The 23,718-nt window shown below is 46.9% G+C and overlaps 1 protein-coding gene across 4 annotated transcripts in view; it reads right to left on the bottom strand.

Moving 5' to 3' along the window:
- The window catches only part of PLS3 (plastin 3), a 64,799-nt gene that overhangs the window by 5,763 nt on the left and 35,318 nt on the right, over nt 1–23,718 (bottom strand). For all 4 annotated transcript variants that reach the window (XM_083422621.1, XM_083422622.1, XM_083422620.1 and 1 more), the window contains 13 exons: nt 21,891–21,993; nt 14,963–15,051; nt 13,561–13,724; nt 11,866–11,995; nt 10,166–10,298; nt 7,460–7,541; nt 5,808–5,973; nt 4,576–4,718; nt 3,479–3,574; nt 2,766–2,961; nt 2,259–2,337; nt 1,430–1,544; nt 506–639 (listed from right to left, as the gene is read on the bottom strand). In XM_083422621.1, coding sequence (XP_083278747.1) covers nt 506–639; nt 1,430–1,544; nt 2,259–2,337; nt 2,766–2,961; nt 3,479–3,574; nt 4,576–4,718; nt 5,808–5,973; nt 7,460–7,541; nt 10,166–10,298; nt 11,866–11,995; nt 13,561–13,724; nt 14,963–15,035 — 1,511 coding nt within the window. In that variant the 5' untranslated portion in view covers nt 15,036–15,051; nt 21,891–21,993. The remainder of the gene's footprint in view (nt 1–505; nt 640–1,429; nt 1,545–2,258; nt 2,338–2,765; nt 2,962–3,478; nt 3,575–4,575; nt 4,719–5,807; nt 5,974–7,459; nt 7,542–10,165; nt 10,299–11,865; nt 11,996–13,560; nt 13,725–14,962; nt 15,052–21,890; nt 21,994–23,718) is intronic.

The raw sequence follows: 23,718 nt of genomic DNA, 5'->3' as shown, positions 1-23,718 counted from the left end.
TAACCTGCTTGGGGTTTAGCAGTGAAAAGGTGGCTAATGAGCAAGAAAAAACTTCTCAGAAGTCTTCCTAGGATAACCAGGGACAAGAGTTGCAGGCCTTGGGCTAAATCAGGAGGGGGCGCCCTCAATATGCTGTGGGGTTGTCAACTCTTGATTTGTCCATTTTTCCTAATTCAAGACATTTCCATAGTCATTCTCTTATAGCTGGGGCTTCAAATTATTTCCAGACCCTAATTTTCCACATGAATAAGCAAACAATTTTTTATTTCCCTTTTTTTTTAAAAAAAAAAGGGGGGAGAAGCTGCACCAGTGGACCTTCTTTGTTTTTCCGTGTGAGAGCAGAAGCTGGGTTAACAACAGCAAAAGCAACCACACCAGACACAAAAGGCCCCAAGCCTTTTCTGAAACGTTTGCCCACAGTGGAAGCCCTGTGGGCAGCCCACACCAAGGCCTTCGTCCTGCAAGGAAGCATTTGCACACGTCAAAAACTAAAGCTCAATGATACCTTCTCATCAGCTGCCACACTACAGCCAGCGTGAGAGTTGGGTTGCCGTCATTGAGGTCTTGCCCGCCAATGCCAACCAGGGAGAACTTTGCCGGATGCTTCCCTAGGTCGACGGCATAATTGCAATTTTCCAGCTGCTCGTGGGGAAAGGGGCAAATTGTGGAGAGGGAGAGAGAGGGAGGGAGGGAGAGAGAGAGAGAAAGGTTAGATTGTGTGATGTGCCTTATACTGATGCAATCCAGCTAGCCTACTATGGTGCAGTCCCACCTGGGCAGAAATGGAGTTGTATTGCAGTTAAGTGTGTCAGGCTAGGACCTGGGTGACCAGGTGTCTCATCCCCACTCAGCCATGAAGCTCTCACATGGTGATTTTGGGGGCCAGTCACTGCCTCTCAGCCTAATCTACTGCACAGGGTTGCTGTGGGGGTTAAAACAAGGAGGAGGAGAACAATGTATGACACTTTGAGCTCCTTGGAGAAAAAGGAGGGATACAGATTCCATGAATAAATAGAAAAATTTTGGGGTTACTTGGAACAATATTCCCCAGCTCCCAAGTGTTTTAATTCCTCCTGAATGTTAAGAATAATGGAGACAGGTGCACCTCACTAGCGAAGGCATTCCACAAATTGGGGATCCACAACTGAAAAAGCAGGTGCTCTTCCGCTGAGTCACAGCCCTTCCCTTCCCTTCCTCCATGGAAACAGCAATTATGGGCAAACCTTCCTGGGAAGAATCTTTGTTGTGATCCTTGCTCTACTCCTGCCACGCACAGCTGCCAGGTGTTCGGTGTGCTGTAGAACACAATTAAGCAAGCTGGGGGGGGGGAGGCAGCAGGCTCTGTCCGCCTGTGATGTGAACTGAATCTGAACCCTGAATTTGTACAAAACCGTTTCTAAGCAGCAGCGCCTCCAGCAGGCATCCTTACCTTTTTCATGTTTGCGCCAAGCTTTGGGTACGGGGGCTTGTTGACCTTACTCCAGTCAACAGGAACTTTTATCTTTTCATAGAGCTGCAAGATGACCAATGCGTCCTGTAGATCACTGGAAACAGAGAGCATCAATTAATAGTTGATGTGTTTTTGCCACATGGGACATTTTCTTTTTAAAGCAAAACCAGCTCAATATTTAAAATACAGACACAACCCCTGCCGGAGTTACATGCATTCGACTCACACACAACTGGGCATACACGCAGTGCGAGGAAATAATTAAATAGTTCAATTCAAACCCAGAAAAGGTGGGCGAGAGCTGGAGTCTTCGTGGCTCATGAAGAGACCCTCCCCAGAGCGCAAAAAGGACATGTGAGGAAGGAGGAAGCCCCAAAGAGACTGGAGGCACTGAGGCTTTGTTTATACTGCTCAACCTCCCCGCCTAACAACTGGTGTGTGGGGCAGCACAGCAGCAGCAGCAGCGGCTTTCTCCCTAGAGCTTCAATTCTAGTTGTGGATATTTTTGGATACAGTATTTTTGGAAAGGATTGAAGAGGAAGTGGCAGAGAGGGCGTTGAAAGGGCATTTAGAGGGTGCTCCCCATTTTACACAATTTCATGCACAGGGCCCCAGAACATAACCCCCACATGTGTAGAGTCACCTGTAGGTTCCAGCAGGGATGAAAACCCTCTGTGGCTCCCCAGATGCAGAAGGACTTCATCACCACCAGCCAGCAAGCCCAATGGTCAGGGACAATGGGCGCTCCCCTTCTATGTATCAGAAACCGATTGCTCCAAACAAGGCAGGCAGTGAGCCTGCTACTTACCCGTAGAGATGGTTCACATGGGGGTTCACGCCAAGAGAGTTCATCCAGTTGCGAAATGTTCTTTCTTCTCGGGTCTCACCTAAGTTGGGGGGGGGGGAGACAGACAGGAAATTAGGTGCCCCTTTTACAAAACAACAACAACACTGAAGGCAGCTTAAAAAGTTAAATATCAGAAAACTTTTCCAAGTATACGAGAAAAAATCCACTTAATCCTTAAAAATCTGCAAAGCTTGGGCAGAACAGGGCAGCATGGTTTCTGAGAGAGAGAGAGAGTTGTGAACACACCATGTGAGTCTCCAGGAAATGTCTTCTTCCCAGTTGCCCCCTGCATAACTTCTGAACATAAGGAAATGTGCATGGCTAATTCTTTGAGTGCAGGAGAGAGAAAAGCACCTGCAGCTGTCCACCTCTGCAACACACACACACACACACACACACACACACACACACACACTACCCTCTTCCCTCCAACAAGAACCCTGGAGAGGAAATGCAGCCCTTCCTTACCTTCCAGCAGTGTCCAGTCAATGTCCTGGTTTTCAGGCTTGGTGAGTGCCGGGTACTTGTTGAACAAGTTGGCCACGAAAGCCAAGTTCAGTTTGGGGTTGCCACTTACAACGTCCGCTGGGGTGACAAACTGGCGGCAGCCCAGTCTGTCTGCCTGCTGAAGCATGCACTCAGCCCTCTTCAAGTCGTCTTTCTCCTGGAAAAGCAGGGATAGCACCATGAACTATCAAGAGGACCTTCTTCAACCGCATCACAGGGCAGTGATGATAAGCAGACTGATTGCCCAATCGACATGTTCAGGGCTCGCCCTCCTCACCACCCACCACCAACAAAACAAGCTGGGGTGGGGGAGGTCCACAGCTCAGTGTTAGGACACGTGCCTTGCATGAAGGTTCAGTCCCCAGCATCTCCAAGTAGTGCTGCAAAGCCTAAAACTCTGGAGACTGCAAGTCAGTGTAGGCAATAGTGAGCCAGATGGACCAACAGTCTGAATCAGTAGAAGGCAGCTTTGTATGGTAGGGGAAGGGCTATAAAGCAACTGCTATGCATGGAGAAGACGTGGATTCTACATGGGGCTGCCCATGCAAAATTCAGTGGGAAGGTGCCACTTTCTTTCAACAGCATCTGGTGTTTTAAATTAACCAAAAGCCAGGCAACTATAATGCCCCAATGCTAAAGAGATTTGTAGCAGCCCAAGAATGGGGATGACTTACACTGAAGCCAGACATGTTGATATCAATTTGCGGCTCCCCTTCCTTCTGTCCCTTGGGTGCAATTTGGTTGAGGAGATGGTAGTATGCTCTGGAGTCCTGGAGCAGACCAAAAACGAGGAAGAAGAGAGTCAGCCATTGGTTTGCCTACTGCAAGGCAGAAGACACATACAAGACTGGGCACCATTAAATTAGTTAAAACACTGAGGAGGTATACATTGCTTTGATACCTTAACAGAGTTATTGAAGTCAGTGAGCTTGCAAAAATAAAAGCAAGGGGAGGGGGAGAGAAAGGAAGGCAAGGGAGCAAAAGAAGGACAGCAGAAATCCAGGAAGCATGAGAGAAAGAGAGAAGAGAAGTAAGGTGGTTAGATGGGAACCAGTGGAAAATAGTTTCAATTCCAAAAACCAGGGAATATTCCCCAGTAGATAATCCAGCTTTTTGGGAGGGGGGTGTCTCCCACTCCCAAAGCTACAGCAAGATCTGTAGGAATAATTCATTATCCTCACCCTCAGTAATATTTATATACCACTTAATGTGCAAAATCCTCAAGTGGCTTACATAAAGCACAGTAAGGTGGTTTTAAAAAATAAAAATGTATGAACATTTAAAACCAAAATTACAAAGAAATACATTGGTAAAAGCAGAAAAGCTACTGATTTAATATTATGTTGAATATCAATAAATGCATCTGTTGAGTCTGGGAATGCCTGCTTCACTAGATGGGTCTTTAGGCAATGTTTAAATCTTGCCAATGTTTCTGCCTCATGAACAGCACACAGAAGGCCATTTGGCCATTGACCATGTTGGTTGGGGAAGGCGAGAGCCCCATAAAAGCTAGAGCGTCACAGGTATGCTCCTCCCTAGTTGAAAAGTTAACATGATTTCAAGGGCCCTCAGACAAGGCAGTCTCGGCAAACCCCTCACCCGGAAGAGATGGGCGTGAAATTCTCCCCCTCTGTTCTCTGTACAAAGCGAGAACTATGCCTGTAGCCAGATGTTTAAGGTGGGATCATTGCAAGGCAGTCAGAACATCAGTTGTAGCCCATTTCTTTATTGCTTAGACAAGGCACCCCACTGTCTCCAGCCCCACGGATACCTTGATCTCGGAGCTGAAGTTGTTGATCTTGTGCCACCCAGCATTTTCCAGGTGGAAGTTGGCCCACCTCAAGAGCAGCTCCTCTGGAGACAACTTCATCAGGTCTTCCAAAGTCTCCCCATCTCGGAGCAAGGCAGCCAAGGCTGAAACAAACGACGGGGTCATGGATGTTGGAGGGCACCATTGGGAGAGGCTAGGTTTGCATTTCGTTCCTCCCAAACGAAGCTATCTTAATTTAAAAGGGGCATAATCACATTTGGCTAAGGGAGGAAGTAAGTTGTCTTAATACTGAATGAGGCCCTTGATCCATCTAGCTCAGTACTGCCTACACTGACTGGCAGAGGCTCTCCAGAGTTTCAAGCAGGGAGTCATTGCCAGCCCTACCTGGAGATGCCATTGGAGATTAGATCTTAGTTCTTAGATCTGCTGCATGCAAATCAGGTGCTCTGCCACTGAGCTATGGCCCTTCTCTGGCACTGTTGAGCTATGCTTTGTGTCCCCAACTACAGAATCCAGAGTTCTCCACCTGGATATGTGATAGACTGAATCTGGGACTTTCTGCAGGAAACACAACTTTGACCCTCCACTTATCATAGGGAACTGCCTTATATAGAATCGGTCTATATTAGCTCAGTCTCCCTCAAGGGGTTGTGGACTTTCCTTCTTGGAGATTGTTAAGCAGAGGTTGAATGGCCATCAGCCACGGATGCTTTAGTGGTGATCCTTGTGTTGCAGGGAGTTGGACTAGAGGACCCTTGGAGTCCCTACCAATTCTACAGTGCTATGATTCTGTGAACTACAACTTCCATCAGCCTCAACAAGCACAGCCCAGGATGATGAGAGCTGTCCTTCAGCAACATCTAGAGGGTGAAAGGGTCTCCACACCTACTCTACACTGACTGACAGAGGACCTCCAGGGTTTCAAGCAGGAGGATTTCTCAGTCCCACCTGGGAAGTTTTGGGGACTGCACCTGGATAGCTTAAAACATCTTAGGGATACCCTCACCGTGGCAAAAACCCCAGCATTCTAACCATGGCATCCTACTGGCTTGCTCACTCCCACAAATAGGGGCCAGCCACTTTCCAAAACAGCAGCAGCAGTGATGACAACGAAATGCAAAACTTGGCCTGCTCAAAGGAAAATAAGAGGGTGGCTGGGTCCAGCAGTGACTTTTGCTGGGTAGTTCTTAGTCCATCATCCGGATGGGAAGAGAGTGCAGCCCTTGGCTTACCTTCATTTCTGCTGAGTTCTATGTCTGCAAACAAGCCAATCTTGATGATCTGCCACAGAAGCCCTAGAACCAGATGTGGCTTCCCTTCCCTCAAATCTTCTGCTCCAATGTTGACCACATGACACCCAATGGCAGAGGCCGAGTTCAAGGCCAAGTTCAGGTTTTCCTGAAGACAGAAGGGGCTCAAGTCAGAAGGGATCCCTTTCATACCGTTATCTCTTGCCTAAGAGCTGTCCCCTCTATGGGTGGTCAGGTGCACTGTATCTAAATTAGTAAAGGGACCCCTGACCATTAGGTCCAGTCGCGAATGGCTCTGGGGTTGCAGCACTCATCTCACTTTATTGGCCTAGGGAGCCGGCGTACAGCTTCCGGGTCATGTGGCCAGCATGACTAAGCCGCTTCTGGCGAACCAGGGCAGCGCACGGAAACGCCGTTTACCTTCCTGCTGGAGCGGTACCTATTTATCGAGTTGCACTTCGACTTGCTTTCAAACTGCTAGGTTGGCAGGAACTGGGAATGAGCAATGGGAGCTCACCCCATCGCAGGGATTTGAACCGCCGACCTTCTGATTGGCAAGCCCAAGGTTCTGTGGTTTAACCCACAGTGCCACCTGCATCCCTTGTAGCTAAATTACTGAAGCCCCAAATTGCCTGGCTGTTCCTTTACCCACTGCCTTTCCCCACAAAGGGGCTATTTGTGCAGTGGTTCAAATGAAAATGCTAGGCCATTGTTGTTGTTGTTTTTAAAAATCCTGTCTTGTTGATCTTGAACCCTATGCTAGCAAACTGCAGCACAGGAAGCTGCCTTATACAGAGTCAAGCCATTGGGTCCATTTAGTTCAGTGTTGTCTACACTGACTGGCAGAAGCTCTCTGAGGAGTCTTTCTGAGTTTTACCTTGAAGATGCTAGGGACCAAACCTGGGTAACTTCTGTGTGCAAAACAGATGTTCCAGAACTGAGCTATATAGCGTTCCTTAACATTTAATGTTGTTTCATTGAAAGCAACATTAAATACTGCAGTTAAAGTTTTTTTCTGCCTGTTGAAATAGGTTCTGGGGCCCTGATAAGGAAAAAAAAAGACACAAATCCAACAGATGTTAGGGGGTTTTTTTTGGGGGGGGGGTAGGGCTCAAAGCAAAAATTGCTCCCCAAATGCTGTTGCTACAATGCATTTCCATTTAATAAACTTCGAACCCAGTGGTGGTTTTTTCACCTGTTCTTTAACCTATATTAATATTTACAGGCAGCTACTTCGAACCTAGCAGTTTGAAAGCATGTCAAAGTTCAAGTAGATAAATAGGTACTGCTCCGGCGGGAAGGTCAACGGCGTTTCCGTGCGCTGCTCTGGTTCGCCAGAAGCGGCTTAGTCCTGCTGGCCACATGACCTGCAAGCTGTATGCCGGCTCCCTCGGCCAATAAAGCGAGATGAGCGCCGCAACCCCAGAGTCGGCCACGACTGGACCTAACGGTCAGGGGCCCCTTTACCTTTTTACTTTTTGATATAACGCAAAAGCACAGAACAAGAGGCCCCTTCAATAATTAAAAGCAAAAAACCCCTCATCCCCCTTGGGTCAATGAACAACTCCAGCATTACCTTAACCCACTGGGAAAGTGAGGGAGGAAAGAAAGCCAGTTGGAGGAGGATTTCCTACCTGAATTATGAATGGTGTTAGCTTTTTCTTGTTGATCGCTCTTTCATCAATTGTGTCAGGAACAGAAAGGTTGATCATTTTACTGGTGGAAAGAAGCAGGGGAGAACAAGATTCAAACTGAGCTTAGTCAGGGTCTATGCACTCATGTGAGAGGAGGGGGGGGGGGAATTCTGTGAAAAGGTGCAGGGCATGATTAAACGGCGTTTGCAGAATAACTCCTCTAAATAATATTAGTGCAATATTACTGCAATGTTGCTCAAAGAAGCAAGGAATTTTTAAAAATGAATTCTTCATTAATATATGTGAACTTATAAGCAGCTGTTTCTCTGCCCAAAGCAGATCAGTGCAGAGGTTTAATTATAAAAAAAAAGGTTTCCCCCCCTGTGATCTAAATTATTTTTAGCAAAGTTACCCTTAAAAGCAGGGGTGCAGAGACCTTTTTGCTCCATGTCCTGGATTCTTACCAGGACTGGCCTTGCAAACCAAACTGGGCAGGTGGATGGGGCCACACAACCAGCAGCCACACATCTTTATGATGCCCCATGACTGACAGGTGGCTTGTCAAAATCGCTTGTATGAGGCCTGTGAAATGCGTGAGAGAGAAGCCTGGGATTTAAAATGCTGGCTTCTTTCTTGTGCTTCCCATTGATGGCTGCAGGTAGAGGCTGGACAGAGGGGAATACAGTATTAGAATTAGTATCAGTATTTATATCCTGCCTTTCTCCTAAGTTGGGATTCAAGGCAGCTTCCAACAATTGTTAAACGACTTTATAAATACTATGTTATAAAAAAAAACCCAGTTAAAAACAACATTTTTTTAAAAAAAACTCAACAGGATGAATTCAGAACCAGCGATTAAAATGCAGTTTGCCCTGACAACATCCCAGAGATCAGAATAGTCTGCACTTCCATTTCAAAAGGTCTGTTTGAATAGGAAGGTCATATAGGCTGCCGGAGGAAGAGTCACCAAGGAGGGAGCTAGGCTAGCCTCTCTTGGGAGGGAATTCCACAATATGGCAGCGACCACACAAATGGCTCTCTCGCATCACCACCAGCGGGACCCTATTCAGACATGAAGCTCCCTGGGTGACCTCAGGCCAGTCCCTGCCTCTCAGGCTAACCTACCCCACAGGGTTGTTGTGTAGATGAAAAGAAGAGCAGGGAGAACTAGGTACGCCACCTTGGGCTCTTTGGAGGAAAGGTAAGGTACAAATGTAATGAAGAAATAATGAACAAACTGCTGCTCTGAAGCTGATGGGATGAAGAGAGGGCGATCAACAAAGTATCTTGGCATCCACGTAGGTTCGTATACGAAGAAAGGATCTTTCGGGTGGACTGGACCCAAGCCATATACTTAAGGCTTAAATCATGTACTTTTAACCAGGGAATAAGGAAAGTGTTAAGGAAACTGGGGGAAAAAACCATGGGGTTTGCTCTCCATGAGTTGGCAGAAATGTTATTTTGCCCATGTGCAGCTGAGGCATCTTGTGACTGTCTCTGTTGCTGGGCCAACTATCACTAGGCACAGGGCAGAAAAGGACTCAAGCTGCAGTGCTGGGGAGTGCAGGAGAATCTGTGGGAAATGTGGAGATTGTTGGAACAAGCCTGTGAAAATGTGGAAGACGTTCTAAAGGGTTCGTCTGACAGACGTCAGACAACATGCAAGACCTCTAGACTCAGAACGTCTGAGAACTCTGGAAGTTGCAGAACTTTGTTAGCAACTAGATTTTGCCTTGTGGACTCTGCAAGGAATTGGCAAGCAAAGAACCCCTCTGGGCTCAGAAAGAGAAAACTTACTGTAGCAGCTTTAAATAGTGTGTGCATATTTTGTGCATGTGTTTGTGCAGGTCAAGTAAAAGCAATCTCTGCTACACAGTTTTTTTCTTCCTGTGGTGAGCTTAGCCACTTGGCTGAACATACACAATACCCAACATACACAATACCCAACAGGACACCCTAAACCATACACTGTGAACTTTAGACAGGAGGGAAAAGCTAACATACAGAGTTACAAGAGTTGGTTTCAACATTGCCACTGGTGCTATATGCTAAATCAATGGGGAGCAGTCAGTGCTGCAGATGTAGATGAGGGAGACTCAGGTTCAAATCCCCAATTAGCTGTGTCAATCAGTCTTTCTCAGCCTGACCTCCTTTTTTTAAAGAATAAAATCATGTGTGCTTTAGTATGTGAGAGTCCACACTTCCACTGGAACACTGACCTCTCCTTGACCTTTCTGAGCACTGACCTCTCCTTGAGCTTTTCCATCCCAGCTGGTAACTAAGAACTTGTACCCAAGTTTCCTTATTTCCCCCTCCCTCCAAATTAACTTTCCTTTTGTGCCATTAAATTATACAGACTGATTTTTTGGTTCATTTTGCTATTTAAAGTTGCAACTGATAAGCTGCTCTGGGGAAGTTTTTTGATTGAAGAGTGGGATAAAAAATCCTTTAAACGAATGGTTAATAATATGTACATCACCCTGAGTTCTCTGAAAACATAATGGAATAAAGACTAAAGAGCAAAAATAAAATAAAATTATTGGAGGGAAGTGTGATACCCATGTGAAGTGTGACAATCTAAAACATCGACAGCAAAGCTAATATAGGAATGTCACTTAACTGGAGATTACAATTTTCCCCTTTCTGCACCTTTCTATTTGCATCCATAACTCTGGAGAACAAAAGCCCTCCAAAGAAAAAACTCACCACAGCACAATCCCATCTGCAACGGCTTTGAAGAGATCGTCTGTATTTGGGTTCATTGGAATGACATGCTTACAGTCCGGATCGTTTTCCAAAGCCTTGTTTATCCAGTTCACAAAGGCATATTTTTCTTCCTCTGAAGAAGAAGGAGACTGTCAGGGTTCACACAGGTGGCAAGCAAAACAAGAGGACTCAGTGCATCATCAGGCACCAGAAAACCCTGGGACAGGCTCCCCCCACCCACATCTAATCACTTTAGATACTGGCCTTGGTGTTTGTGTGTTCCACAATGAAACACCAAAAAACACCTGGGGCTCAAGCAATTAACTATAGGCCTCCCACAAATCTGCACAACTTTTAACTGTGTCACATACGCAGAGACCATCTGAACTGTTCAGATAAAACTCCTCCCCAGTGCACCCTATCTTTGATAAGAGAATTATTCACAATAGCAGCTTCCAAGACCCACTAAGGCTGTGGAGATAAATTCAAAACAGTAACGCCTAATTGCACATTGACTCGGAATACAATTAAATTGATTCATTTAATTAGTTCCACGAAACTGAACTTTGATCCAGTGGCATCTGGGGTCAAATCTCCCATAGTACACCTCCAGCTGATCTTACTGCCCACCAGGGAGCGCTACAATCGCTTTGGGAACCATGACTGCAAATTGAATTCTTGAGTTTTGATCCGTTCCACCCTCTGTTTATTTATTTAGTCTTCACATTTCTACCACAGATCACTGGTGGGATGGCTCTCTCTTTCATCCTCACAAAAACACAGGGAGGCAAGCTGGGTTAGGCCGAGAGAGCATGACTGGGTGAAGAAGGCCCAGTGAGATCCTCCACGAGGCCTCCTTGGAATCTCACAGCCAGCAGGGAGTGCATTCCAGTAATAGCTTATGGCAAAGCTGGGGAACCTGGTGGCCTCCAGGTGTTGTTGGACTCCAACTCCCATCAGTCCCAGCCAGCTTGGCCAAGGGTCAGAAGGACAGGAGCTACAGGGCACCACATTGGTTACACCCAACACAGCTGAATGTTGTAAGATTCAGGACAGACAAAAGGAAGTCCTTCTTCACACAGCGCCTATGGAACTCCCTCCCACAGGAGGCAGTGATGGCCAGCAATCTAGATAGCTTTAAAAGACGACCACTCACCATGACAGTGATGATTTGCCTCCACAGTAGGTGGCAATAGCACCCCTAAGTATCTGTTGCCGGGCAATTGTTCCATTGTTGCACTTAGATCCCAAGGAGCTCCGGGTGGGATACATGGTTCTTCCCCTCCTTATTTCATCACCACAACCACCCTGCGAGGTAGGTTAGGCTGAGAGGCACGGCCTGGGCCCCAGGGTCACCCAGTGAGCTGCATGGCTGAGTGGGGGTTTGAACCCTGGTCTCCAATGTACTAGTCCCAACATGCTAACCGCTACACCACACTGCTATGGTGTGTGACTCCGTGCATCATTTCAGCCAGAGCACATGGGTCCCAGGATGCAGCTGGAGCTAGGGATTTGCATCACCGGCATGGAGGGAATTGAGGTGGTGCCTGAAAATAACTGATGGGGCCTTCCTAGGAGTGCCGTCTCTGCACCCAATTTACACCTCAAGGGCACAAAAAGAGGCAGAGAAAATAAACCTCAGCGGCATAGGATGCAGGAATGTATTTCAACTTAGTCCAAAAGATTATTTCAGGGACTACCTGAGTAGGAGTGCTGGGTGCCTTCGCTGGAGAGCTCAGATGTCCCACCGATGGCACAGATGCCTTCTTTTCTGTTGATGGCTTTTCTGAAAGTCTTGGCGATGTCACTGCTTTTCACCTCTTGGAAGATCTGCGCAAATAAAAACACGTGCAGTCGGTGATAGGCCTGGCTCTTAGCAACATATTAAGCCTGTACCTGAGGTGCACCATGTCAGACCTTAAGCTTGGAGGCTGATTGTGGTTGTGTGCTTTGCCAAACCCAACCTCAATAATACGGAGTTTCTGTAGGGAGGAAATGGGGATCCAGGTGTATGTGGAGCAGAATGCTCAGCATGAAGGAGACCCAATCCTGGAAAACCCTTAATAGACATTTCAAACGCTGCAACCACAACCTGGGTTTGCCACCTCAGTGAGAACCAGCTCACAAGACAAAACGTTTTTGCAGTGTCTTTTCTGTTCAGGATTCCAGCTACATTGGTACCTTTGGATATGAACAAGATCTGTTCTGGAGCCCTTTTCGCATCCTAAAGCAAACGTAGACACGACTGCGTGTCTACAGGTTGTGTTTCACCGCTTCCGCACATGCGCGTGATGTCACTTTGAGTGTCTGCACATGAGCGAGCGGCGAAACCCAGAAGTAACACTCTCCATCACTTCCGGGTCGCCATGGAGCGCAACCCGAAGCTACCTCAACCCAAGGTATGACTGTACTCCATTTTAGTGCACTTGGCACATGGTTTATGATACCCCATCCAACAAACAAACAAACAAACAAACAGTGAGCATTTCATGACCACTGAACAAAGTGTGCATTGGGCTGTTTTTTTGAGTCTCCCCACCCCCCACCCACAAGGGTCCCAGCCCTAAATATTTAATGGTACTTCTACAAACTTTGGAGCTTCCACAAACTAGCGCAGTTGGTAGAGAATGAGACTCTTAATCTGGGGTCAAGTCCCACAACAGGCAAAATATTCCTACATTGCAGGGGATAGACTAGATGACCCACACAGCCCCTTCCAACAATAATTCTATGATTCTATAAAACTAGCTGATAGTACTCTCTTATGCCTGGGTGGTCCTGTCTTGGCACTTGGAGAACTGAGATCAGGACTGGAGATTCTAGCTCCCATCAGCCAGGGCCAGCACAGAAAAACATCAGGGATGGGGGGTGGGAACAGTAATTCAGCAACATGTGGTGGGCTGCTAATTCACCTCTCCTGAAAGATATGATGACACAAGTCTTCTGCGCTTGTTGGTGCAGCTCCAAAGCACAGCAGGTAAGCACCTCGCATGCTATTAGATCAGAATCAACTAGAACACCTAAAGGAGTCAAAGGGCTGGAGGAAGTCTGGGGAGATTTTTGTCTTCGGATAGCAGAGCCCCCGACTCCAAAATACCTCACCACAAACTGCTTTTGAGATTCCCTCAGGTTTTCCCAAGTGGTCTTGGGGGTGGATGGCATCGTGGTTTGGGAAAGAGAAGCCCAGAGGTTTCAAGGCCTTTAAGAAGTGGAATAAAATTCTTAAACCTTGCCAAATTTCAGATCAGTCCATTCAGCTCTGCTGTGTGTGGCACAATGCCCCCTTACCATCACAGATAAAAGGCTGGCTGCCTTGCAACAGAAGCAGGCACTGAGGTTCTACGACTGGAAGAGACACGGAGGACTAGCAGGAGGGAGTTTTTTTAGATACTTACGTAAACGAACTCTTCAAAGCTGATCTTCCCATCTTTGTTCTTGTCCCCATCTATCATCAGTTTCTGGATGATCTCCCTCACTTTGTATCCAGGAAGGGGAAGGTTGGCTTCTTTGAAGAGTTCGTGCAACTCATAATCACAGATGAATCCATTGCTGTTGAGATCTTTAATGCAAAAGAAAAAAACACAAGGCTTGTGAGAAAAAAATTGTGGAGTTTTATTGTTTGATATTAGGTTGTTCTAAGCTGCTTCTAAGTCACAAAATATAGATTTATTCATTCATTCATTCATTTGCTTGCTTGCTTGCCCTTGCTCTCAAATGAGCCCACAACACCCACATTTATTTAATTAGGTATTTATTTAAAAAAGCATTCTTAAACAGTTAAAACATTCTAAAAACAGTTATCATACAGTGATCTTGGGGTTGCCAGGAACTGTATTTCTTAGCCATCAAATGCCTGGGTAAACAGGAAAGTTTTCAAATGACTCCTGGGAGTTCATGATGATGATGACAGGGGCACCCCACTAAGGAGTGCATCCCATACAATGGGGAAAGCAGGTGTACATACTCATATATAAGCATGCATGTGTAGCCTGTGCTTCACCATGTGGTCCCAGGGTGAGGCTACATATGGCTCAACGCAGAAAGGAAACCAAGTAATACATAAACACTATGAAATCGAATAAACAGCAAACACAAACCAAAGCAACATTGCAATAGGAGGGACAGCCTGATCTTATCTTCCATCTCCCCAAAAGGTGCTTCTTGACCTGACTTCCAAAGCACATCCCACGCTGAGGCCGCAGGCTCCTTAGAAAAGGAAGGCAATCTGCAGCTTGGGGAGTGCCGCAGAGATGCCCCTCTCATGCCCCCACCCCCATGAATCTCACAAGGGCGGCATTAAAGCAGTAGCAAGGCTTCCATTGCAGATCTCAGGACCAACCCAGGTCTACTTGGAAGGAAACACTGCTTCTGCTATGTTGGGTTAATGTTGCGGGGAAAATACAGGACGATGCTGGATCACAACCTCATGTGCTTTTAATTCTGTTGGGAGCCGCCCAGATCGGGGGGGGGGGGGTTTAAATAATTATTATTATTATTATTATTATTATTATTATTATTATTATTATTATTATATACATTTTCAATAAATATATCCATCTTTTTATGATCATTTAAATAGCACTGGTTCCTTTCAGTTCAGACTTTGGGCTCTGTTCTGTATATTATCTGGCTGCTTGGCTAAGATCATCCACTAGGAGGCAGCACAAACAAACCTGGCACACAAAGACACCACGCTGGAGAGTTTGGGATCCAGTTTGCTGCTCCCAGAGCAGAGGCACCCACTCCTGACACCCGGATGCATAATTCATGGTGCTGTAAGCCATAATAGACACTCACCGACTTTGGCAAAGGCCTCCCTGAGTTCCTCTAGCTCATCTTTGGATATCTGTGTAGTGCTGGCCATTTTCATGCATTAAAACAAGCACCTGCAAGGGAAAGGGAGAGGGGAGGTGGAAGAGAAGCAGGAACACTGAATAAAATCAGGAGCACCAGTCTAGTTTTGAAATCCCTCCTTTCCCAAGAGACTGCAACAGAAAATGGGCTGCTGTGTCTGCTACTCCTCCAGTGGGATTTCTCCAGGCATGAGAGAGCAGTGTGCTAGCTAAACCATTAATGCTATCAATATCCAACCATCCCCGTTTACTTTTGAGAACAGGGCACACTGTGGCTGCCTGTTAAACCAAAGAATTCGCTCCCGCCAGAAGAAGCGCCGAAGGCCATCAACTTGGATGGCTCTAAAAGACTTATAGACAAATTCTCCTGCTCTGGAAGGCAGGACTCGAACCAATGGCTTCAAGTTACAAGAAAGGACATTCGAGGAAGAACTTTCCGACAGTAAGAGCTGTTAGACCATGGAAGAGACTCCCTCGGAGGGTGGTGGCCTCTCCTTCCTTGGAGGTTTTTAAGCAGAGGTTGGATGGCAACTTGTCATGGATGCTTTAGCTGAGATTCCAGCACTGCAGGAAGGCTGGGCTAGAACTCTACAGTTCTGTGATTCTATAATTCTATGAGTATCTCAACAAGGTTAGTAAGAGAGAAAGTGTAAATCAAACACAATAATACCGAAGAAGAAAGTGGATATTATAGAAAACATGGAGGGATCTAAAAATAAAAAGGCAAGATTATTATAGCTATTCCAATAGAGGACACTGAAGATATTGCTTCTGTTCCCAATAATTAAATTTTACTCAACAAAGTGTTTAGATTTATGGTCTCCTATTCTTATTACAAAATAAAAGGGATTCTCAATGAACATGCTGTTCTGTTATCTGCCTTAATTAAACTCTGCCATGTTTACTGCCATTATGGTGCTGGAGGAGACTCTTGAGAGTCCCATGGACTGCAAGAAGATCAAACCTCTCCCTTCTTAAGGAAATCAGCCCTGAGTGCTCACTGGAAGGACAGATCGTGAAGCTGAGGCTCCAATACTTTGGCCACCTCATGAGAAGAGAAGACTCCCTGGAAAAGACCCTGATGTTGGGAAAGATTGAGGGCACAAGGAGAAGGGGACGACAGAGGACGAGATGGTTGGACCAAACTGTGGGAGGCATGGAAGACAGGAATGCCTGGCGTGCTCTGGTCCAGGGGGTCACGAAGAGGCGGACACGACTAAACGACTAAACAACAATAACAACATGTTTTCTGTCTACAACACCTCCCCACAACTTGGCATTCTCCAGACATTTTGGACTATAAATCCCACCATCCTGAAACATCTGGAGGGCAACAGGTTGGGGAAGGCTGGTGTATATATCCCATCCCAGATTCTTATTATCCAAGTCAATCAACAAGCAGACCTGAAATCTCCTAATTTGGCTTGGAGAAGATCTCACAAGTTCACGGGTTTTGCAAAGGAACGATGCTGTACCCTGAATAGTATCAAGGAGGAAGCTCTTTGGGTACCGCCAAGCCTCAATGTATTGCATTAATACTGTCAGCCAGGATGCTTCCATGTGTGATTTATTCGCGGTCTGGTTTTGGGGAGAGTGTTTCCTCAAGGCTCACGTAGAACCAAAGTTTTGGCTTATTATCACTGACTACATGCTGGGTAGCTTCTTTACGCTTAACTGGTTTAGGTGTCATGGCTTCTGGTCACCCAGGACAGAAATGTTTAAAACAAAACTTGCAAATCAATGGTTCTCAAACTTTTTTACGCCACCACATCCTTGGTTCCATAAACTCCTCCCCAAGTGCTCACTGCCCTATCTTATAAAAAGCATTATTCAAAACAGCGTTTTCCACTAAGGCCGTGATAATAACACAGTAAAATTCCAAGTGATGGCAATTAACTGTGCAGTGCTCAGTGGGGTTATAATTCTTTGATTATGGTGCAGAACAAGTTATACACAGTGTGCATATTCTTGGAAATGTAACAAATAAATAAGTAAATTGGGGTGGGTGGGGAACCCACTTCAGCTGAAGGGCTGCATTTCCCAAAGGTCACAGGACAATGGTGGGAGGGGCTAGAGGGAAAATTTGGCAGATTTTACCTGTGCACAGGAGGGTACTTTCTACACAGCCAGGTGAGCAAGAGACATGATCAGAGTTCAAGGCCATATTTCCAACCAGGCAGAAGCACTCAAGGAGAGTACATAGCAAAGGGCAATGAAGGGCTGTGGTCTGGGGAAGAATCCGAAGGGCCAAAGAGAGGGTCACATTTGCGCCCTGGCCCTGAGGCTCCCCACTCCTCAATTTAATAATAATAAAAAAGGATTGTGTGTTTTCAGGTGAATATGGGCTGCCTGGTACCACTCAGAAAAGAGTGTGCTGTGAAATGAATCAAAGCAGAGTGTTTTGTTGTGTGGCTAAAGGTGGCCACCTGCCAGGATCCTTTGTTTGAACTGGCACCAATGAACATTCCCCCTGCCTCTGTTTGCAGAGCGTCTCAATAGGCCCCACTTGCTGTTCCAAGCTAGAGGCTTCAGCATGTGCTTCCAGGCGATAGAGATGTCTGGAGGCCCTGTTTGTCTGGGGTTGCAAACATTTGCTGAGGTTTAGTGCTTTGTTGTTGTTTTTTTATTCTGTGTGCTTAAGAATCCATTTTCACAAGGGTTGTGGGGGAGAAGGCAGAAAACAAGAAAAGGTTAAATAAACATGGCACGCTCAGTGCCCCTTTCCAGCCCAATAGTTATATATGCCATGTCCTGTGTCACACATGGCACCAGGTGCGACAGAGGTAAAACCCTGTCTGAGCCCCAAGGAGGTTGCCTGCCACCGCCAATCTGCTGGTCAGCGATGCCTTCAAAACCCCAAGAAAAACACTCTGTGAGCTTGAAAGCAGCTTCTGAAGACACAAAATACTGGCTAATTGTGGGACCTGGAGAAGCAGCATCTTGAGCAGAGCTGGGTTACTGGCAGGTGGGTGGCTCCAACCACCTGCCAGACTTGGCCCACGAGTGATGGAGGGTGGGAATGTCCTGGTCCACTGGTCAGATGCAGTTTCCCTACCTCTGATATTTGGGGCAACCTTTCTTTACTTCCTGCCCAGAGTCTGGCTGCTGCCATTGAGCGCCAGGAAGCAATTCTCTACCCCACCCAGCCCCAGATCACTGCAGGTAACCAGGGTAGGTAAAACATGGTGGGCATGGCATGAAGCTTTGCTCATGAGCTTCAGGGATCCATCACTGTGAGGCACCGTGGCCTGAATGCAGTCTGCAATCTTTCCTGCTCTCAGTTTGTGCCAAACACATGGCGTGGATGAGCTGGTGATAGGGACACCTGCCTTGGTGCTGAGGTGGTGGAAGCAGCCTTGAATTTATTAACCTTCTGACTCAGGGCTTGCCCATCTTTTATGGCCAGGTGGCACATCTGCGAATCAAAAAAACTCTGAAGGGCACATAAAACACAGGGCCCAGGCAGGGTCTCTGTTGGTGCAGGTGCACCTCTGGGTACCATGCTAGCAATCCTCATTCCAGCCCTTAAAAGGTAAAGGTACCCCTGCCCGTACCTGCCAGCCTTGACAGACTCTAGGGTTGTGCGCTCATCTCACTCTAGAGGCCGGGAGCCAGCGCTGACCGCAGACACTTCCGGGTCACGTGGCCAGCGTGACAACGCTGCTCCGGCGAACCGGCACCAGAGCAGCACACGGAAACGCTATTTACCTTTCTGCTATAAAGCGGTACCTATTTATCTACTTGCACCCGGAGGTGCTTTCGAACTGCTAGGTGGGCAGGAGCTGGGACCGAACGACGGGAGCTCAACCCACCGCGGGGATTCAAACCGCCGACCATGCGATCGGCAAGTCCTAGGCGCTGAGGTTTTACCCACAGCACCACCTGCGTCCCATTCCAGCCCTTACTATTCCTATATATATATATTAAAGCCTGATGCTCAGTTTAGGATCTGTCAAGAAAGAAGGAGTGGAACAAAACACTCCCTCTTCCCCCTGTTTGCTTAACAAAAGCATTTATTCTGCTAAGCTTTGCAGTTTTCACCTTTTGCAATCAGGACACACTGAGCTCTGCACTGGGAACACACAGAGGTCAGCTGAATAGAGCAAGGCCAGCCTGCTTGCCTGTCCATCACCGTAATTCCATAAAAGCAACGGGGAGGGAGCATAAGGCTACTAGTGACTACTAGCCACAATGGCTGTGTTCCACTCCCGCTGCTGAAGGCACTATGCCTCTGAGTTCCAGCTTCTCAGAAACAGAAGTTGGGGAGGGGGCTGGTGCACTGGGGTCCTGCTTCCCACAGGCACCTGGGTGGCCACTGTCAGAAAGGGTGCCAGAATGGGTGGACTCTTCTTAAGTTCTCACCTCCCACCAAGCGGTTGATGGCCTTCCAAATGATCTTGGGTGGGGTTTCCCAAACATGGGTCTTTGTTGGACTACAACTCCCATCACCCCTAGCTAGCTAGCAGGATCAGTGGTCAGGGATGATGTGAACTGTAGTCCAAAAACAGCAAGTTTGGGAGACACTGGTCTCCACTGACTGGCAGCAGATCTGCAAGGTTTCAGGCAGGGTTCTCTTCCAGCCCTACCTGGAGATGCCATTGAAGATTGAATGTGGGACCTTCTGCATGCAAGGCAGACCCTCTGCCCCTGAGCTGCAGCCCTTCCCCAGCTCCAGCTTATGTGGTTTATGAGGAAAGGCATTTGGGGTTTTTTACTTAAGAGAAAAGGCAAGTTTAAGAGGGGACGTGATAGCAGCACATAAAAATTATGCATGGAACGGAGATAGTGGATAGAGAAAAGTTGTTCTCCCTCTCCCTTATACTAGGACTTGTTGACATCCAAGGAAGCTGCATGTCTGAAGATTCAGGACAGATGTGAAAAGGGTACTTTTCCATGCTGTTCAAAGTTAAACTGTGGAACTCACACCCACAAGAGACTGCTATAGCCACCACCTTGGATAGTTCTAAAAGAGGATTAGCTCTCAATGGCTAATAACCCTGACCTATACGTTCCACCTCCATGCTTCTGAATACCAGTTGCTGGGAATCACAAGTGAGGAGAGCACTGTTGCACTCTGTCCTTCTTGTCAGCTTCCAAAGGCAACTGAGAACAGAGTGCTGGACAAGGTGGGCCATTGGCCTGATCCAGCAGGTTCTTCTACAGTTCCTTTCTCCTCCAATGATGACTGGAATAGACAGCTGCTTCTGTGCAATCACACACACAAAAGTTGCCTCAGTTCTTCCAGCTCAAGCCAAAACCCAGTCAGAAAGGGATTTTCCCCATGCATACAGGATCTTTGGGGATTTCCTGGCATCAATGGAGAAGTAGTTCAAAATATACACACATATATAAAATACACAGGACGTGGGTGGCGCTGTGATCTAAACCACTGAGCCTAGGGCTTGCTGATCAGAAGGTCAGTGGTTCGAATCCCCGCAACGGGGTGAGCTCCTGTTGTTCGGTCCCAGCTCCTTGCTCACCTAGCAGTTCAAAAGCACGTCAAAGTGCAAGTAGATAAATAGGTTCTGCTCCTGTGGGAAGGTAAATGGCGTTTCTGTGTGCTGCTCTGGTTCGCCAGAAGCGGTTTAGTCATGCTGGCTGCATGACCCGGAAGCTGCCTGCGGACAAACGCCTGCTCCCTCGGCCTATAGAGCGAGATGAGCACCGTGACCCCAGAGTCGTCCACGACTGGACTTAACTGTCAGGGGTCCCTTTACCTTTATATAATACACACATACACACACAGTGATGTAGTGAAGGCAAATCACTACACAATAGTTGCAAGAGGAAAAGAAAAAGGGAATGATAAAGTGTTTTCCATATTCTGCCACTCCTCACCCTCCAGCACTGTGCAAAGGCTGAGAGCACCTGCCTACATGCAACAGAATAGCCATGCAACAACAACAACAAAACCTGAACATCAGCCAACCTTGGCTGGCTCTAATTCAGATGCGTAACAGTCCTGACCAAGTGTCTGCTGGTCTGGATGCATCAATTCACCTCAGGGACTGCCTGTTTTAAGTCCACACACCATTTAAACTAACTAATGGAAGTGAATGAGTCAATAGCTGAGGTTTTATTTCACCAGTTGCTAAAAGCCTGAGGAACACACCCACAGTTTAAACACAGGTTAAGGAGCAGCACCCAGGGGGAGGGACTGGAGAAGGTGCGGAGAAACTGCAGGTGAGCAGAGCACAGGAAGACTTCAGCCGCAACTGGAACCGGTGTTCCCATTTGCTGGTGTGAAGAGATCGCTGTGAGCAAGCCTCACTGGCTGATGCAGCTCTCATGTCTCAACAGGCCAACCACACAATGCTACTAGTGTGAGCTAGAGTTACTTCTGGTGCACCCTTGTTTACACCCATGTTGGGAAATGAAAGCAACCTTTATCAGGGAAAAGCAAGAGGGGGAAAACTGGAAAGGCAAGCCCCAGCACGTGGTTCAGTTAGAATGTCAAGACTAAGAAAGAAAAAAGGGCCCTGCTGGATTCAAGTCAATGGCCCATCTAGTCCAGCATCCTGTTCTCACAGGGGCCAACCAGATGCCCCAAAGGGAAGAAGCCCACAAGCAGGATTGGCACACAAGAGCCCTCTCCTCACCTGTGTTTTCTGGCAACTGGTGTTCAGAAGCATGGCTGCCTCCAACAGTGAAGGCAGAGCATCAGTCCTCATGCCTAATTCATAGCCCCATTTTCCATGAATTTGAACCCAGCCATACAGTTTCTGAGTTTCTCTAAGCAGGATTTGTTGTGGGGATGCAGAATGTGAGGTGGGAGGAAGAAAAGCAGGCATTGCCATGGCCTCTTCCTCCTCCTTGGAGAACCGCTGTGATAAATACACAAATAAGTTAAAGCACCACATGGTTCGCCTTACCTATATATTGTCTTGTGTGGGGGGCGGTCGCCCTCTGAGCCAGGAACACAGTAAAATCACAGCAGACACCAAGTGGAAATCACTGCTGTTGGCTTTTCAAGTCCTGTTGGGGGACAGAAAGAGGGGCAGGGTGGAGAGAAAGATGCATGCGATGGTTAGTAATGCTTCGTTGACTCTATTAAACACGGAGAGAGCGAGGTCAGCTCCTGTTTCTGAAAGCAGAGAGCACTAATAAAACCACTTCTGCTGTTTTAAAATGGAAGAAAAGAGGCTCTGGAGGAGTCGTCCCCCCACCCAGAGGCGCCACAGAAGCCTGCTTAGAGGATGCAGCAATTGGGATGTGGGTTCAAGGGTCAGTTTTCAGCTCTAGGCAGAGCAGAATAGAGTTTTATGAGCCACCGAGCCCTTTTCTGAAGCCTGTTTGAGAGAGAAACTCAACTTCCACATGGTAGAGGATTGCTATGCAGGAAGCAGCCGCAAAGTCGATAGGGGAGAGCCCCTAGCATCCTGTATTCATCCATCGCATGCAGACCACAGAGAGTATCATTGGTGCAACAAAGCTTTGGCTCCTCTCAGTTGCAAGTCCCACAAATCTTGTGTCACAGGGAAGCTCCCAGTTGATGCAGGGGCTCCTCATTTACATGTGAGCACAGGAAAGTCCCCAAACTTTTCTGGCTGTAATGGAATCATTCCAACTTCCCTTTCCACTACTTTATTGGCTTATTTCTCAAAATTTACATATACTGCTCAGTTGTAACCTCAAAACATTTTGTGAAAGGTAAAACACCATATACATATGTGTGTGTGTGTGTGTGTGTGTGTGTAAAATTAAGGAAACATTTTAAAACAACATTTTGCAACATTCAAAAATAATTAAAATGAAAGCTAAAAACCAGCTTAAAACAAATGTCAGATTTCTACATGCCTTGATGGGCTCGCCTAAACAATTCTCAGAGTGGTTTAACAACCAACCCTTCTTCACAGGAAACTTTGGAAACCATAGCTCTAGAAGGGGAATAGAAGTCTCCTAACAATTCTCAGTACCCTTCACAAACTGGACTTCCCAGGATTCTCTGGGGGAAGCCATTTTCATTTAAACTAGAGTGACAGGGTGTTGCTTTAAATGTTTGGTGGGAATGCAGCTGAATATTTCCTCTCGGGAAGCAAAAGTTGATGTGTGAAGGAGACATCAGGTGGGAAAGATCCTCTATTCATGGGGCTGCCTCCTCCCACCCATCCCAATAAGCTCAGCAAGAGGAGAGGAGGGTGTTTTCAGGTTAAATATCTCCTCCTCTTTTTTTGCCACCGTCCCTTCAAAGCCTGAAGGATTAATTTACTTCCTTGTTTATCAATTTCCTTCCGTGCCAGAGGCTCTGTTTGTTGCTGAAAGATAATTCTGAAGTTAACTGGCTACAGTGTTCCTTAAAACTTATTTAAAGAGAGAAGAGATCTTGCAGGACAAGATTGCAGAGCAGATGAAAGGGTCCTTCAACCTTCTAACTTAGTGGTTCCCAAAGCAATGCCCCCCCCCCGGGGGGAGCAGGAAGGGGGAATTACCTAGGGGAGGCAAGTGGGCAGCAGAGGGGGGCTGCAGGTGTCAATGACTATCAGATTTTGAAAAGCTGGTGTCACTGGATCATATCTGCTGAATTAATTAAATGAAATAGTTTTGATTGGATTCTGAATCAATGTGCAATTAATTATTACTGTTTTGGCTTTTCTGTTTTCCTCTTGCACTTAGCAGGTTGTGCAAACTGCTATTCCGAATAATGCTTTTTACAGGGTAGGGTAGGGGGCACTGGGGATGAGTTTATGGAACCAGGTTTAT

Source organism: Podarcis tiliguerta (assembly GCF_965153285.1).
Source record: "Podarcis tiliguerta genome assembly, chromosome: Z".
In the NCBI taxonomy this organism is placed as follows: domain Eukaryota; kingdom Metazoa; phylum Chordata; class Lepidosauria; order Squamata; family Lacertidae; genus Podarcis; species Podarcis tiliguerta.
Note: the sequence above shows the minus strand (reverse complement) of the source record. Positions and strands in the feature narration are given on the sequence as shown.